This window comes from Poecilia formosa, unplaced genomic scaffold, assembly GCF_000485575.1.
Source record: "Poecilia formosa unplaced genomic scaffold, Poecilia_formosa-5.1.2 Scaffold647, whole genome shotgun sequence".
Taxonomy (NCBI): domain Eukaryota; kingdom Metazoa; phylum Chordata; class Actinopteri; order Cyprinodontiformes; family Poeciliidae; genus Poecilia; species Poecilia formosa.
Genome location: NW_006800586.1, coordinates 113229 through 128116, shown reverse-complemented (window position 1 = coordinate 128116; position 14888 = coordinate 113229). Strand labels below are relative to the sequence as shown.

Below are 14888 nucleotides of genomic sequence, written 5' to 3'. Positions count from 1 at the left end.
AAATCAATCCTCCAGCTGCAGCTGATCCAGAACGCTGCTGCTGGTGTTCTCACTAAAACCAGGAAGATAGAGCACATAACACCAGTTTTAAAGTCCCCACACTGGCTCCCTGTAGCTCAAAGAATAAACTTTAAAATACTGTTGTTAGTTTATAAATCACTGAACGGTTTAGCACCACAATACATTAAAGTTCTGTTATTGCTGTACCAACCGTTTAGACCCCTCAGATCTTCTGGTTCTGGTTCTGCTCTGCATCCCCAGAACCAGAACCAAACGAGGAGAAGCAGCATTCAGCTTCTATGCACCACAAATTTGGAATAAACTTCCAGAAAACTGTAAAACAGCTGAAACACTGAGTGCCTTTAAATCTAGTCTTAAAACCCACCTATTTAGAGTTGCTTAAATAACAATTGGGATTTGAATCCCAACCCTGGTTCAAGCACTGAGGAGAAAAGGGGTGCGGGTTTAGAGTCCCCACCCTGCTGTTGAAAAAGGTTGCAGGTTGGAGTCCCCACTGTTGTTTGAAAAAGGGGTGCGGGTTGAAATACCCCTGCAGTTTCTTTTTTTTTTTCTTTGCCTATTTGAAGGGCAGACCTTCGACTCGGCAGGAAATTAGTGTTTTTGATTGTTTGTTCAATGTTGCAAGACTGTGTTTTTGGGTTTAATGATGTAAAGCACTTTGAAATGCCTTGCTGCTGAAATGTACTATACAAATAAAATTTGATTGATGTCAAATGAGAAGAGCAAACCTCCCCTACATCCTCACCACTTTCTACAGAGGGACTCTATTGGCTGCTGACCAATAGAGAGCATATTGGCCAGCAGCATCTGTGGCTGGTTTGGAGCTTGCAACACCTCTGACTGGCAACATATACATAGTGTTCCAAATTATTATGCAAATTGGAATTAAGTGTCATAAAGATTAAATTTTTTGTTGTGATATTAAATTTATAGATGACATTGTGTGTCAGGGTTCTTTGAATCACTGTGATTCATTTCAGAGAGCTGGTTGATTAGTTTGTCTGGTGAGCTCAATTAAAGGAAATCTAATTAAGAAGGATGTTCCACATTATTAAGCAGGCCACAGGTTTCAAGCAATACTGGAAAGAGAAAGGATCTCTCTGCTGACGAAAATCATCAGATAGTGTAGTGGTATCTGACAAAGTATGAAAACATTAGATATTTAACGAAAACTGAAACAATATCATACTGTGAAGAGATTTGTGGCTGATTCAGAACAAAGATGGGTTTGTGCAGATAAAGGCACAATGAGGAAGGTTTCTGTTAGATAAATTCATCGGCTTAAGAGAGCAGCTGTTAAAATGCCCTTACAAAGCAGCAAACAGTTATTTGAAGCTGCTGGTGCCTCTGGAACCTTAAGGTGTCGGATCCTTCAGAGATTTGCGGTGCATGAACCTACTATTTGGCTACCCCTAGCCAGTGCTCATAAGCAGAAACGGTCGCAGTGGGCCCAGCCGTACATGAAGATTAATATTCAAACAGACTTGTTCACTGATGACTGTTGTGCAACCCTGGATGGTCCAGAAGGACGCAGTAGTGGATTGATGGATGGCCACCACATCCCAACATGGCTGGGATGTGGTGAAGTTATGTTTTGGGCCGAAATCATGGGGAGAGAGCTGGTCGCCCCCTTCAGAGACACCGAAGGTGTGAAAATGACCTCAGCAAACTATATGGACTTTTGAGTGATCACTTTCTTTCATGGTTCAAAAAGAAGAGCCGTACCTTCAGTAGCAAAATCATCTTCATGCATGACAATGCACTATCTCATGCTGCAAGGAATTCCTGTGTTCCCCTTTTATGGGCATAAAAGTGGAGAAACTCATGGTCTGGTCATCATCCTCCTCTGACCTCAACCCTATTGAGAACCTTTGGAGTATCCTCAAGCAGAAGATCTAATGGGTTCATATCAAGATGCAGTTCATATCAAAACAGCAGTTCTGGGAAAATATTCTGACATCCTGCAAAGAAATGAAAGCAGAAACTATCCACAAAGTCACAAGTTCAATGGATGCAAGAATTGTGCAGGTGATATGAAAGAAGGGGTCCTATGTTAACATGTAACTTGGTCTGTTGAAATGTTTTACATTGAAATAGCTTTTGATTTTAGTACCTGTGACCACTTAATGCTGCACTTTCAAAGAATGACTGTTTGCAGTTCTTTATAATCAATAAAATGTTTAGAAAATCTACTGTGCATAATAATTCGGAACAGTGCATTTTGAGTTTTTTATTTTTGAAAAAAATACTGTTCTCATTGGAAGCTTTGTTCAGTAAAATTTGATTTATACTGTAATAGTTCATTACTTGAAAATTATACAGACCATCATTTGTATTGACCATGTAAGAAAATCTGAGAAAATATCACTTGCATAATAATTTGGAACACGGTGTAGACAGAGTGGTGAGGACAGTTGAGAGAATCATCGGGACTGAGCTCCTTTCCATCCTTGACAGTCACTTAGTGGACCACACTAAATGTGTCATTACCACACATAGAGTAATGAGACTCAATGACATCTTCATTACTAGTTTACTGTGATACACTTTAACAGAGGAGGATAATGTCACAATTATAATGATCTCATGACAGCAAAAGGTATGTGTAACAAGTGACTTGTTAATGCTGTCTTATAAGGATAACATTTTAAAATTCACCTGGTATGACATTCATGACAAGTTATAATATCTTGCTTAATGTCAAATTGGCATGACGATGACGTCTTGGGTAATATTACATTGTCATAGCGAATACATTTTTGTCTAGATTAATGTCAAGTTGTCATAACAAAGACATTTTGAACAATGTCAACTTTGTATTAAAAGTGTCATGATTTACTGAATTCATGAAGACTTAGTCATGTTCATGACAGGGGTTTATGAAAGTGTCATGTCAGTCTTATTCACTCCCCTTCAAATGTTACCGAAATTGGTACCGAAAAATCGGATGACCGATAAATGTATCCAGTATTATACATGCATATTGATTGTATCCAGCAAACTCATTGCATCTGTCAGAGATGCAATAAATCTAGCAGGTGTGTGAATGATCTAATGATCTCTTCAGCAAGCCACATTATGAGTAGAAACAGAGTACCCCAAAAGCAATTATTGCTTGAGGCCAATGGCTTGGGCCAGCCCTGGTTGAATGCAGTTAATGCTGTTGATGTTGTTAGCATCAAGAGGGGCACCTAAATTAAATTATGCATTTAGGATTTAATTAGGAAGTTTACTTAATAAAAGTTCACAGAACCATCTTGATAGATTGATTGTTGTTACATAGCTATTTGTAATATTTGTGTTTGAGCTCAGTTTGTTCGCAGATCTCCACAGCAAATATAGCCAATAATCAGTGACTGATTGCCAATTGATGTGGACACCCTCTCACAGCCTCATTAAATCTATTTTTAAACACTGTTAGTGATGCTTATGTTCTTAGTAGTAAGGGGGCCCTAAATCGGATTCTGCTTAAGGCCCCATATTGCTTTGAGCCAACCCTGCATGAAGAGCTAGCCCCTGCGATGCGCATCTCTCTGCTGGATGTGAGAGACCAATAGGGAGATTTTATTTATGATAAATGGCACAGTATTTTTGCTGATGTTTATGTGATATATTGTGAGCTCCAAATGCAATCGCCTGAATCTTCCTTGAGCATTTGAGGTTGTGTAGTAACTTCTACTCACAGCAGCTCACTTCCAGCCCAGATTCCGTCAGCAGCGGGGCGAACTCGACTGGTTGTAATGTTGAGGTGAAGCAGAGAGTTGCTGGTGAGCAGGTACTGGGACTTTGAAGTGCGCCATCGTGACAGTTGCTGTAGTGTTTCTTTCTATCAGGATGTCTGAGCACAGTGGTGGGATTTAGTTCAGCACTGGGGCAGCCTGATAAAATTGAAGTCAGAAGTTTTCTCTGCAGCCAAACTATTTCTGTGTTTGGAAATGAAGAGGGTATTTTCCCCCCACTGTCTTGAGGACAACTACAAAGCAATTTTTCTAACTTCAACATCAGACCTACTTTTTTATTCACAAACAAGTCTATGTTGAAAAAAAAAATAATTTTTTTGCCCATATTTTGATAGCTCTACACTCCTTACCATGGGCCCGGTGCTTTAACAACACTGCAGCAGAGGCACTGAGAATGAGTTCAGTCATTATTAAACTGAGGGCATTCAGACTTATTTATTTTGCTAAATTGTTATTGTAAATTAAATGCTATTGTTGAGAAACACAAGGAGGCTTCCTGACGCACAAAAATGAATAGTTTACTTTAAGTAAATTTGAAACAATTCTGCTTTGAGCATATGTTTTAAAATATACACAAAAAATCTTTAAAAGCATATTGTTTCATTGGTACACTTGAGCACATACATATTTTGTTGACTTAAAGTATACTTTTATTTAATATATTTCTTAAAAGTGTATTGTGGTACAATTATATTTAAGTGTGTTTAAAGTCACGTCAAAATTGGTACAAGCATGCTGTTGGTACACTTTGTATATATTTATATGTATTACACTTACTTAGTATACTTAAAATGTACTTACACAAATGAAAGTATGTTTGAAATATACTTAAGTTTTTTTTTTCACTAAGTGATATATTGACTAATATATAGTGCAGGGCATTCTGAGGCCAATGCACTCAGAATGCCCTGCACTGTAGATAGCTTCCTGCTTTTGGAGCAGTCTCCAGTTCAGTTGCATTCTCACTGCATTCCAACGGTTTCAGAGTTCATTTCACCTGGACCGAGGCCGAGTTTTTTTAAGCGGATCAGATTTCACTTTTTTAGTCAGTTTTGGAATTCAAATTTGCATCACACTCCCCAAACAAATCAGACATTCTAGACAAACAAATTACAGTCTGATTAAAATGTTCGGTAACACTTTATTTGAAGGGGGTTGAATAAGACTGGTCATAAACATGACATAACACCTGTCATGAACATGAATAAGCCTTCATGAATATTTATGACTGTTGTCATAAAGCGTCATTCGGTAAATTATGACACTTTTAATACAAAGTTGACATTATTCAAAATGTCTTTGTTATGACAACTTGACAATCAATAAATCATTACTGTTTAAACTTTACCTTTAATAACATAAAGTTACCTAATTTTTTAAAGTGCAATCGGTAATACTTTTATAACAAATTTATCTCAGTAATGATTTCCTGGTTAATGTCAAGTTGTCATAACAAAAACATTTTGAATAATGTCAACTTTGTATTAAAAGTGTCATAATTTACCGAATGACGCTTTATGACAACAGTCATAAATATTCATGAAGGCTTATTGATGTTTATGACAGGTTTTTATGACGGTGTCATGTCAGTCTTATTCAACCCCCTTCAAATAAAGTGTTACCAAATGTTCTAAACAGAGCTGGTATTAATTCCCTTTGGTATTAATAAAGTATTTTTGAATTTGAGAAAAGGAGACATATAATATATAAAATCTAAAAAAAAAAAAGTACTGTACTTATTAGGCTTAGTTTCTCATTTCCCCTTGATTTATTATTTACCCCTTTTATTTTTTGTTTTCATCAGGGCCGTGCAGAGACCACTAAAGGGGCAGGTGCTCAAAAAAGGGCACGTCTAACCGCGTTCTAGGACAGAATATTAAAGTCACACAGTTTTCAGAGTTTAATAAACAATGATAAATTACAGCTTGTGAGATATACAACTAGATTTAGTACATCTTACATCTTAACATAACAACTGCCCTGTAATATTAAATATATTGTTCACTACCAAAAACTGCATGTTGATCCATGGTAAGAACCTTCTTTTTTTTTTTTTCTTACCTGCGGTGCTCGTTCTGACCCAGTTGGTCAACAGTCCACTACCTTTGGCTGATTCTGGCAGATCCTTTCTTTTTTGTTTCTGACGTCTTTCTTTACATGCCATCTTTGAACTGAAAAAAGCAAAACAATGATTTATCATCAGAAGACTATATTAAACCACACTACCAATTATTTACCCTTGTGTTTAAACCAATATGTGTTTTCAGTCCATAGCACAACATAACAATATTACTTAAAGTCTGGATTGAGGTTTTTTCCCCTTCATTAATGACACGCTTTTATTGGACAGGAGCAGCTTGATTGATTGTTGCATACATTATATTTATCATGGTAGTTCAGGGTGAGTTATTTGGTTTGCTTCAGTTTGTTCTCTCAAATGATTTGTTCATCATGAATGACCCAGCACTATTGTCCAGTTGCAAGCATAGAGTGCACTGAATTTAACTGGAATCAAAAGGTGATAAAGTTTACTTTCATTTGACTTATAAGTAAACACTGCTATCCAAGATGAGCATGATCATTACACTGATCATTACACTATCTAGTTTGGAAGAAAAAAAGGTTAGTCTTGACTTTGTGCAACTTTCAAGAACACAGTGACAGAAGATCACTGCTCAGCTGCTACTGAAGAAATCTGGGATGATGTTTTGTTAATTTTATTCTGCATTATAGATCTCTTTCCAAGCTGTGTTTTGTCTTTTTTGTTGTCAGTATAATTAATAAAGCCTTTTTGTGTGTGTTGCTATGACATGACAGCCACTGGTCGACTTGACTTTTATTATATTGTCCTCAACTTTAAAAGGCTGAGGACAGGGTTGGTATGGGGTAAAGCACAACCCACATATGGAGGCCTTAGCTCTCATTGTGGACGTCACAGGGTTGGGCCCCAGCACATCTTCCCTCTCTTTCATTACCCATTTAATTAATTTGAGAGTGGTTACACTCTCAAATTAAGGCCACTAGAACCAAAAAAAAACTTAAAAGAAAAAAAAATATATTAAATGGTGCAACCCCTTCTATGAGAACATTGTTGCACAGTGATGTAACTGTTATAACAAGAAAAACTGGTTCAATTCTTACCTCAAGGCTTGCATGAATGTTGTAAAACTTGATCAATCTTGACTGTAGTCTTTCTTCATTTGGTCTGTTTTCAGGTCAGTGTGTCTCTGAAGAGGCTTAGAGTATTTTTGTCACATGAGGAGCTGCAAGAAGACAGTGTGGAGCACAAAACAATGGCTGGCTGTAAGTCTCCCCAAATGTATTGTCTAATAGCAGTGATGGAAGAAAATACAAACCTTTAAGATTTTACAGATCTATACTATTAGGATTACATACCAAGCTGACAGTTAATAATTAATTAACTGTCAATAATTATTGACAATTAATTAATTGTCAATAATTTTGGACCTCAGTTGTGGATTGCAGTTAATTCAATATGTTAAACTTCTAAATGAAAATGAAAGATATGCTTTCGATCTTAGTCTTGTAAAAGGATTAACTGAAAATTCTGTAAATAAAGTCTTAAGAAACAGTTTGACATTTTACTAAAGAGCTGTATTATATAGTACGGAGTCCCATGGGGGACATGGGAGATTTTTTTCCTTCGCGTTATCTCACAAAAGGTTTGCATTCTCTCGCAATAATGCACTGAACAGTTGATTCAGCATACTTGAATATTGAAAGTCTTTCTTACAGTGGCCACCATATTTCTGCTATAACATAAGGTTTTCGTAAGGTTTTTCCATGTATGTTAATATCTCGTTTGTGAGATATCTGAAGTTTTCACTGTATACAAAATTGACCAGGGTGTATTTGCTTATTGCGAGAGAATGCAAAATGTATTGCAAGGGAATGTGATACTTTTGTGAGATAATGCAATATATATATATATATATTTCCCATGTCCCTAAGTGGGTTCTGTTATATAGCTCACTCCAAAAGTTCAAGTTGTAGAAGAAAATTTGAAAAAAAAGAAAAAAAAGCAATATGTCTCCATCCCAATCTTGAAGGAAAGGGCTCTTATTTATTATTAAGTTACTTCATTTATGTAGATATTCTTTTCCAGCCCCACACAGCATCTCTATAGTAGATGGAATCTTCAGGTGGTCCAGAGCTGAATCACCAACACTCAAGAGGTAGGTCCCATTTACCCTGAGTATGTGGAAATCTACAAGCTTTATTATCTAATTAATGTACAAATGAGCCTGAGAATTTCCTGATTAAAAGTGAACTGAGAAGATGGATCTGTGGTTGTGCATATGTGTTTGTGTTCAGGTTGAATGTGTGCATCCCAGAAGGCTCGTTGGTAGCAGTGGTGGGACACGTTGGCTCAGGAAAATCCTCTCTGCTCTCTGCCCTCCTGGGGGAGATGGACAAAGTTGAAGGATCTGTGGTTGTGAAGGTGGCTGCTCTTACTCTTTCACACTGTCACAAAGCAAAGACATGTATACACTAGATAGTGGACATTGAACCAAACCCTGGTGCTGTACTGCTGGTTCACTCTGGCAAATCTGGTCCCACTGTTGTGTTTCTAAAATAGGTGATGTGTACTAAATAATCTTGAGTTCATCGTGGTCCTCGTAATGAGCATTAAGATTTCTTTTTTATCTCAGAGTAGCCCACTTTCTATTAGTCCTGTCTCAATTTGATACAGCAGGAGCTCCCGCACTTCCTGTATCTGTCTCCCGCACCCCCATTTTAAACATGTTTTCCGAGCCACCTTTAAACACAACACGACTGCACATCGTTCCTGTGGGACGGCAACGGAGACATGCTGCTGCTGTGTCAATCTGCATGCCAGTGTGTGTTAGAATCATGGCAGAAAATGAGCAAATGACAAAGATCTTTGCACAGTTTTTTTTTTTTGTTGTTTTTTCTCAAATATACCGAGTAAGCTGTTGGATGCCGATAATTTTGGCCAATTGATGACTATGTATCAAAAATAAGCTTACTTATTTTTGGGGGGAAAGGGTATAGAAGTAGTTTTACTGCACTGTCCTTTTTACTTTTACTTGAATAGTATCCTGAACTACTGCTACTGTCATTTTAGATAGGAAAAAAAGAGTGTAAATTTCTACCAAAACCCTCAGAAATTAAAGTTTTCTTCTTTTTTCTAGCAAATACTAGAGTATTTTTTTATTACATTTTCTAGAAAAAACATAGTTTTTTTAGTTTCAGGAAAAAAAACCTGACATTTATTCTGCAAAATTTCTGAGTATTTTATAGTCAATTTTAAAGTTTTAGAACTCAGAAATGTTCTTTTCTTTCTAGAAAGTTTCAGCTTTTTGGTGGGTGGAAAAGTACCCATCACAATGGCATATATATATATATATATATACTGCTCAAAAAAATAAAGGGAACATTTCACTTTAATTTCGTGTGTGGCTCCAAATCCAGGCCTCCATTGGTTAATAAATTTGATTTCCATTGATGATTTTTGTGTGATTTTGAGTGTTCCCTTTATGTTTTTTGAGCAGTGTATATATACACACACAATTGCGTTAACTAAATTAATTTTCCTCACAAAGAACAGAACATTCAGTCCATTAGTTTTATGTTACTTTAGCTTGATGTTTATTTTGCAATTATTTTGCGATTTACGATTATTAATAAGTGACTACTGTTGTAGATTAACTACCAATGTGGTAGTTAACTAATTGAAATACCTGCTCTACTAATGATCTGTCAGAAAGTTGGTGTATGGGTTGGCTTATTTTGTTTTAATTTAACTGAAACACAAAACTCTTGCAGAATATCTACATGTTGACATTGTCGAAGTGAAGTTATCATAACTGACCTACCCTAACCCTCACAATTTATTTTTATTAAAACTTCCTCCTGACCGTGTTATCTAGTTGTCGTAGTGTTGACAATAACTAGCAAAACACTGCATCCCTTTTTCTTTTATATATCAGGCATACATTTAAGATTTAGTGCGTTATGTTGACAACTTGTTAAATCTGATAGTAGTCATTGTCGGCAAGCTCCAGAAGGGGGTGACAGAGTGAGGGGGATCTTATGCAAGTCACGTCACGCCTATAGTCTTGTGGGTAGTCTATAGCATTATGTATAGTTTATCGTATTGTGCAAAAATATTCACACCTCTTAAGCTTTCTGATATTTTGTCACAACCACAAAATTATGCTAAGGTAACAAAACACACAAAAAGAGTATGAAAGAGCATGTCTGTCCCATCATAATGGTATATCTGATAATCAGGCTATACCTCAGTACAGCCGATATTCTTACAGTTCTGAACACTATTGACAGAAGTAATGAAGTGTGTTGCTCCCATGGATATAACAGGAGTTTTTGACCAGGTATGGCACCAGAATTGATATGTGCACATTTACCGATGAACTATCCTTAAGGAACATCCACCTAGGCTCTTGTTTTTGCTCCATCATTATCACACGCCTCATGAAAATAAGGCATGTTTTGGGACTAAGAAGAACTATTTGTTGCATTCTGATGATTTCACCATCAGAATGCAACAGAATCTCTACGCAGATCTGAGGTGGCACCAAGCTTAAACAACAGGGATCTGTTCCATAAGACTCCATCTCCTCATTGGGCCCAGAAAAATCTTTTTCATTAAGAGTTTAGAGAGTCTAGCTATGTGTTTCAACAGTAAACTCATATGGACCAACCGTTTGCATAAGTGTAGGGCAGAAGGTAGACTGACTAGTAAATTTCACCCATAGAGCAGAACATATAGTATCAGAAAGCTCAAGAGTTTCGTAGAATTCTCCTGCCTTGCCTGGATGAACGCTTCACATGCCGCTTTTCAGGATTTTTGATAAAAGCTGTTGGAAAAAGTAAATAGTAAAATAAAGTAGGTTTGTGATTGTAATGTGACTGTGTAAAAAATGTGTAAAGCACTATATATGATGTCCTGGGTTTAAAGCGAAGGTTGTTGTCTGAAATAATAATGTGAAATTTAATCTGAAAATGAGATGATTTAATATGAATCTGTGTACATTTATGTTGCCTTCAGGGTTCTGTGGCCTACGTTCCACAGCAGGCCTGGATCCAGAACTCCACACTAAAAGAAAACATCATGTTTGGTCAGAAGAGGAGGGAGGACTGGTACAACCATGTGGTGGAAGTGTGTGCTCTCCAGCCAGACCTGGAGATTCTCCCTGCTGGGGATGAGACGGAGATTGGAGAGAAGGTATTGACTGAGGATCCGTCTGTCCATTAATCACTATAACATAACATAGTATATAGTATTTAGACACTAATGGCTGTATATATAGTTATATAGAATAAATTTACACAGTTACATATGCTGCACACAGACTACTTTTCATTATGTCAAAGTGTCATTTTTGTCATTGTTGTCCCATGAAAAAATATACTTAAATATCTGCAGGAATAACAGGGATGTACTCATTCAGCTGTTTTGACTATCTGAAATATTAGGCATTTGCTCAGTTAAAGATTTTTAACGTAGCTCATTCTGGAGCTGATTCCATAGATAAGCAGTAACATTTTTTCTATGTGATGCCAAAGCCAAAAGTAATTAATTCTGTGTAGCTTCTGAGATGTTTTCATTTCAGTTCCTTACCCATTCTGTGTTTAGGGAGTGAATCTGTCTGGTGGCCAGAAGCAACGGGTGAGCCTGGCCAGAGCAGTGTACTGTGACCGTGCTGTATACTTGCTGGATGACCCACTGTCTGCTGTTGATGCTCATGTTGGAAAGCACATCTTCGATTATGTCATTGGCCCACGGGGCATACTGCGGGACAAGGTGGGTGAACCAACCTGAATCTGAGCCCACTCCATTTTTGTTTACATTTCATGAAGAAGGAAGTGCTCATGTTTTCTTTATAGGTTCCCTGTAAAGGTTTCTTTTCCTTCATTTGTTGTTCGTGCAGTGCTACCACAGGCGCGTGACAGAACAGGGATTTCCAAGCGCTTGGTTTGTGGTTTGGCACATTGCAATGTGAAAGCAAACTGCACCAGCTGAAAAATGTAGCAAATGTTGCCATTTTTGTCCCTAATGGAGCCGATTCTAGGTGTGAAAACTCCCTAAATTTTATCTTTGAATGTATCGGTACTTTTTTCCAGCATTCACTGCGTACCAGAACTTTTTCCAGTGTTGTGGTTTTACATCAGTCTGCACTTCTCCATCAGTATGTTCCCAGCCCATAACCGGTGTTCTAACTATCTGTGCTACCCATCAATCTGTCCTGCCTGGTGGTAAGGCACATGCACACATCGATGCTACGTCATATTGTTTACTCAGCAGATTTCTTATCTATATGTCCTACCCATGGAGGTTTTGTTTTGTCTGTTTTATTTCATCAAAGATAAAGGTAAGCTTTATTTAATTTATTTTATTCCTGGCTTTCCTTAAGATGCTGTATTACTTAATGTTTTAAGTTTAGATAAGAGACAGCATATTTGTAAATGGCTTCAGTTTGCCGTCTGCAGTGTTGTTACTATGCTGTATACTGTGAACACAAAAGACATTGCTTGGCATCAACCACATGAATCAGGATCTATTACATTGTTTCTGTGGGCTATTTTGTCGTTACACTTTAAAATATTTTAGTTTAATAAAAAAAATGAAATTAAATTAAATTAAACTGTGCTAAATAGAGCATGTTTAGTGATATTATGCTGAATTGTATCTGTGTATGTCTACAGCGTAATATCATTTTATATTAAGCATACCCTATCATTTCAGGTGCACAGTGACTTGCGCAGTTCGATGGACATGTTTTGGCTGCACTGCATTGGATAAAGACTGCCATACAACTTTTGCAGGGATCTGTATTTTTGTAAATGTCTGTGTTTAATTTAATTTCAATAAAAACATGTTCCCCTTTCTGATACTCTTTCAGTCTTACAAACACCTCTGTATTTAAAATATTTTTAATATTTAAATATTACTCTTTTAGATATTCTTATGCACTGTCTTAATGTACCAATATGAGCTACCCACACATTTACCAGGTAAGATATTCTGATGGAGTTTTAGTGATCAACATGTGCTACCTCTATATTTTATAACAATATCCAAATGAAGGAATCTGCTTTAGTAAATGTGCTACCCACATATTTACCAAGTAGGATATTTTGATGGAGTTATGGTAGATCAACATGTGCTACCATGTCTATTTTATGAAGGTAGGATTCAAATATGGGGTTTTAGTGCATCTAAATGTACCAGCGTTACATACTAAAACAGGCGCTGTCGTGTCCTCAACCTCCATCGCCTTGTTGGAGTCGACATTCAGAAAAACTCTTCTCCAAAATGACCACACAGACAAGAGGGCTTACAAAGACTCTTTACTGAAGCAAGTTTGAGTAGGGTAAAACTGAGAAATGAACACACAAACTTTCAGAAATAGTACACAGTAGCAAACAATACAGCACTTAAATGTACAATAAATTTGCTCCAGAGAAAATATTTAGGTCAAGGCTGTAAAAGTTTTTGGTAACACTTTATTTGAAGGGCTTTGAATAAGACTGACATGACACTGTCATAAACATGACATAACACCTGTCATGAACATCAATAAGTCTTCATTAATAGTTATGACTGTTGTCATAAAGTGTCATTCGGTAAATTATGACACTTTTAATACAAAGTTGACATTATTCAAAATGTTTTTGTTATGACATCTTGTCATTAACCAAGAAATCATGATCTGACATAAATTTGTCACAATAGTAGTCATAATGATTTAATTATTACACTAGCAAAAGCTTTAACAAAACAATGATTAATATTTAATAAAGCAAAGCTAGCAGGACAAGCAATAAAGATTTCATTAAGCTTTATTACACTGTAAAATGATTTAATAACAGACTCATTAACGATTTCTTTTACATCAACTGAAGTGGAACAAATAGCACCAGTTATGAATATGTCATTAAGTGTTATTACAGTGTCATTAAGTAAAACAAGTAATAACAGTTATGAAAATGTTATTAAGTGCCATTAATATTAGCTTTTACCTCAATGTGAGATGCACTGAATTTATTAGTTTATTTATTTTACTGTTCATGTTTATTATATACTGCTCAAAAAAATAAAGGGAACACTCAAATAACACATCCTAGATCTGAATGAATGAAATATTCTCATTGAATACTTTCTTCTGTACAAAGTTGAATGTGCACAACAGCAGGTGAAATTGATTGTCAATCAGTTTTGCTTCCTAAGTGGACAGTTTGATTTCACAGAAGTTTGATTTACTTGGAGTTATATTGTGTTGTTTAAGTGTTCCTTTTATTTTTTTGAGCAATGTAGTTCACAGGTACCCCATCCAAATTGTTTTATTATAATAAGTTAATTCCTTCAGAACTTTATTTTGTGTCTGTCTTGTGCCTTGATCGTCTGTACTAATATTTCCTATATGTCATTGAATGTGTCTGTTTTATGTGTGTTCCTCGAACGTGCCGTTTGCGAGCCAGTGTTCTGTTTTTCGTTTGCTGAGGAGCGTGAGGCACCAGGTGTGACAGACTGAGTTTTCTTGTGTTAAGGTAAATAAACCCCATTTTGATTCACAAAGACAACTCCGGGCGTCATCTTTGCCTGATCCCAGCAACATCAAGTAAATTGAAACAAGTAGCAACAGTTATGAAGATGTCATTAAGTGTTATTACAGTGTCAAATGCTATGCTAACAAAGTCACTGATATTAAGTCTTACCTCAAATGAAGTGAAACATACTGGACTACTTATAACTACCATCATAACTGTAGAACAAACCCTTTGTACATTGGAATAAAACAAAAGATAACTTGTTCTAAGATAACAGAGGATTTAACGTCTGGTCAGTATGTTGTTACTCTGAAATGCTGATTGAAAAACTAAAACAGAATTACTTATTCTTTAACTTAAGAAAATAGGTTCTTTCAACAGTAACATTTTTTGCTTTGATTATGTCAGCCATCTCCTTCGTAATAGTCTTCCTGTAATGCTCTGAAAACAGGAGATCTTCTTCTTGTCTTCATTTCCTGGAAGCAGCTCTTTGAAGGTGTCCAGAAATGCTCAGAAATTACAGCTGTTCTTGTTAATCATGGTGAAAGCCTTTTCATGAATTCAAAC

At 36.4% G+C, this 14888-nt stretch overlaps 1 protein-coding gene across 1 annotated transcript in view; it reads left to right on the top strand.

Annotated features, from left to right (window-relative positions):
- Window positions 1-14888, top strand: part of abcc1 (ATP binding cassette subfamily C member 1 (ABCC1 blood group)) — a 111517-nt gene that overhangs the window by 42986 nt on the left and 53643 nt on the right. Inside the window, exons 14-18 of the mRNA XM_016666015.1 lie at window positions 6977-7064; window positions 7888-7957; window positions 8097-8223; window positions 10819-10995; window positions 11407-11574. Of these exons, the coding sequence (XP_016521501.1) occupies window positions 6977-7064; window positions 7888-7957; window positions 8097-8223; window positions 10819-10995; window positions 11407-11574 (630 nt within the window). The remainder of the gene's footprint in view (window positions 1-6976; window positions 7065-7887; window positions 7958-8096; window positions 8224-10818; window positions 10996-11406; window positions 11575-14888) is intronic.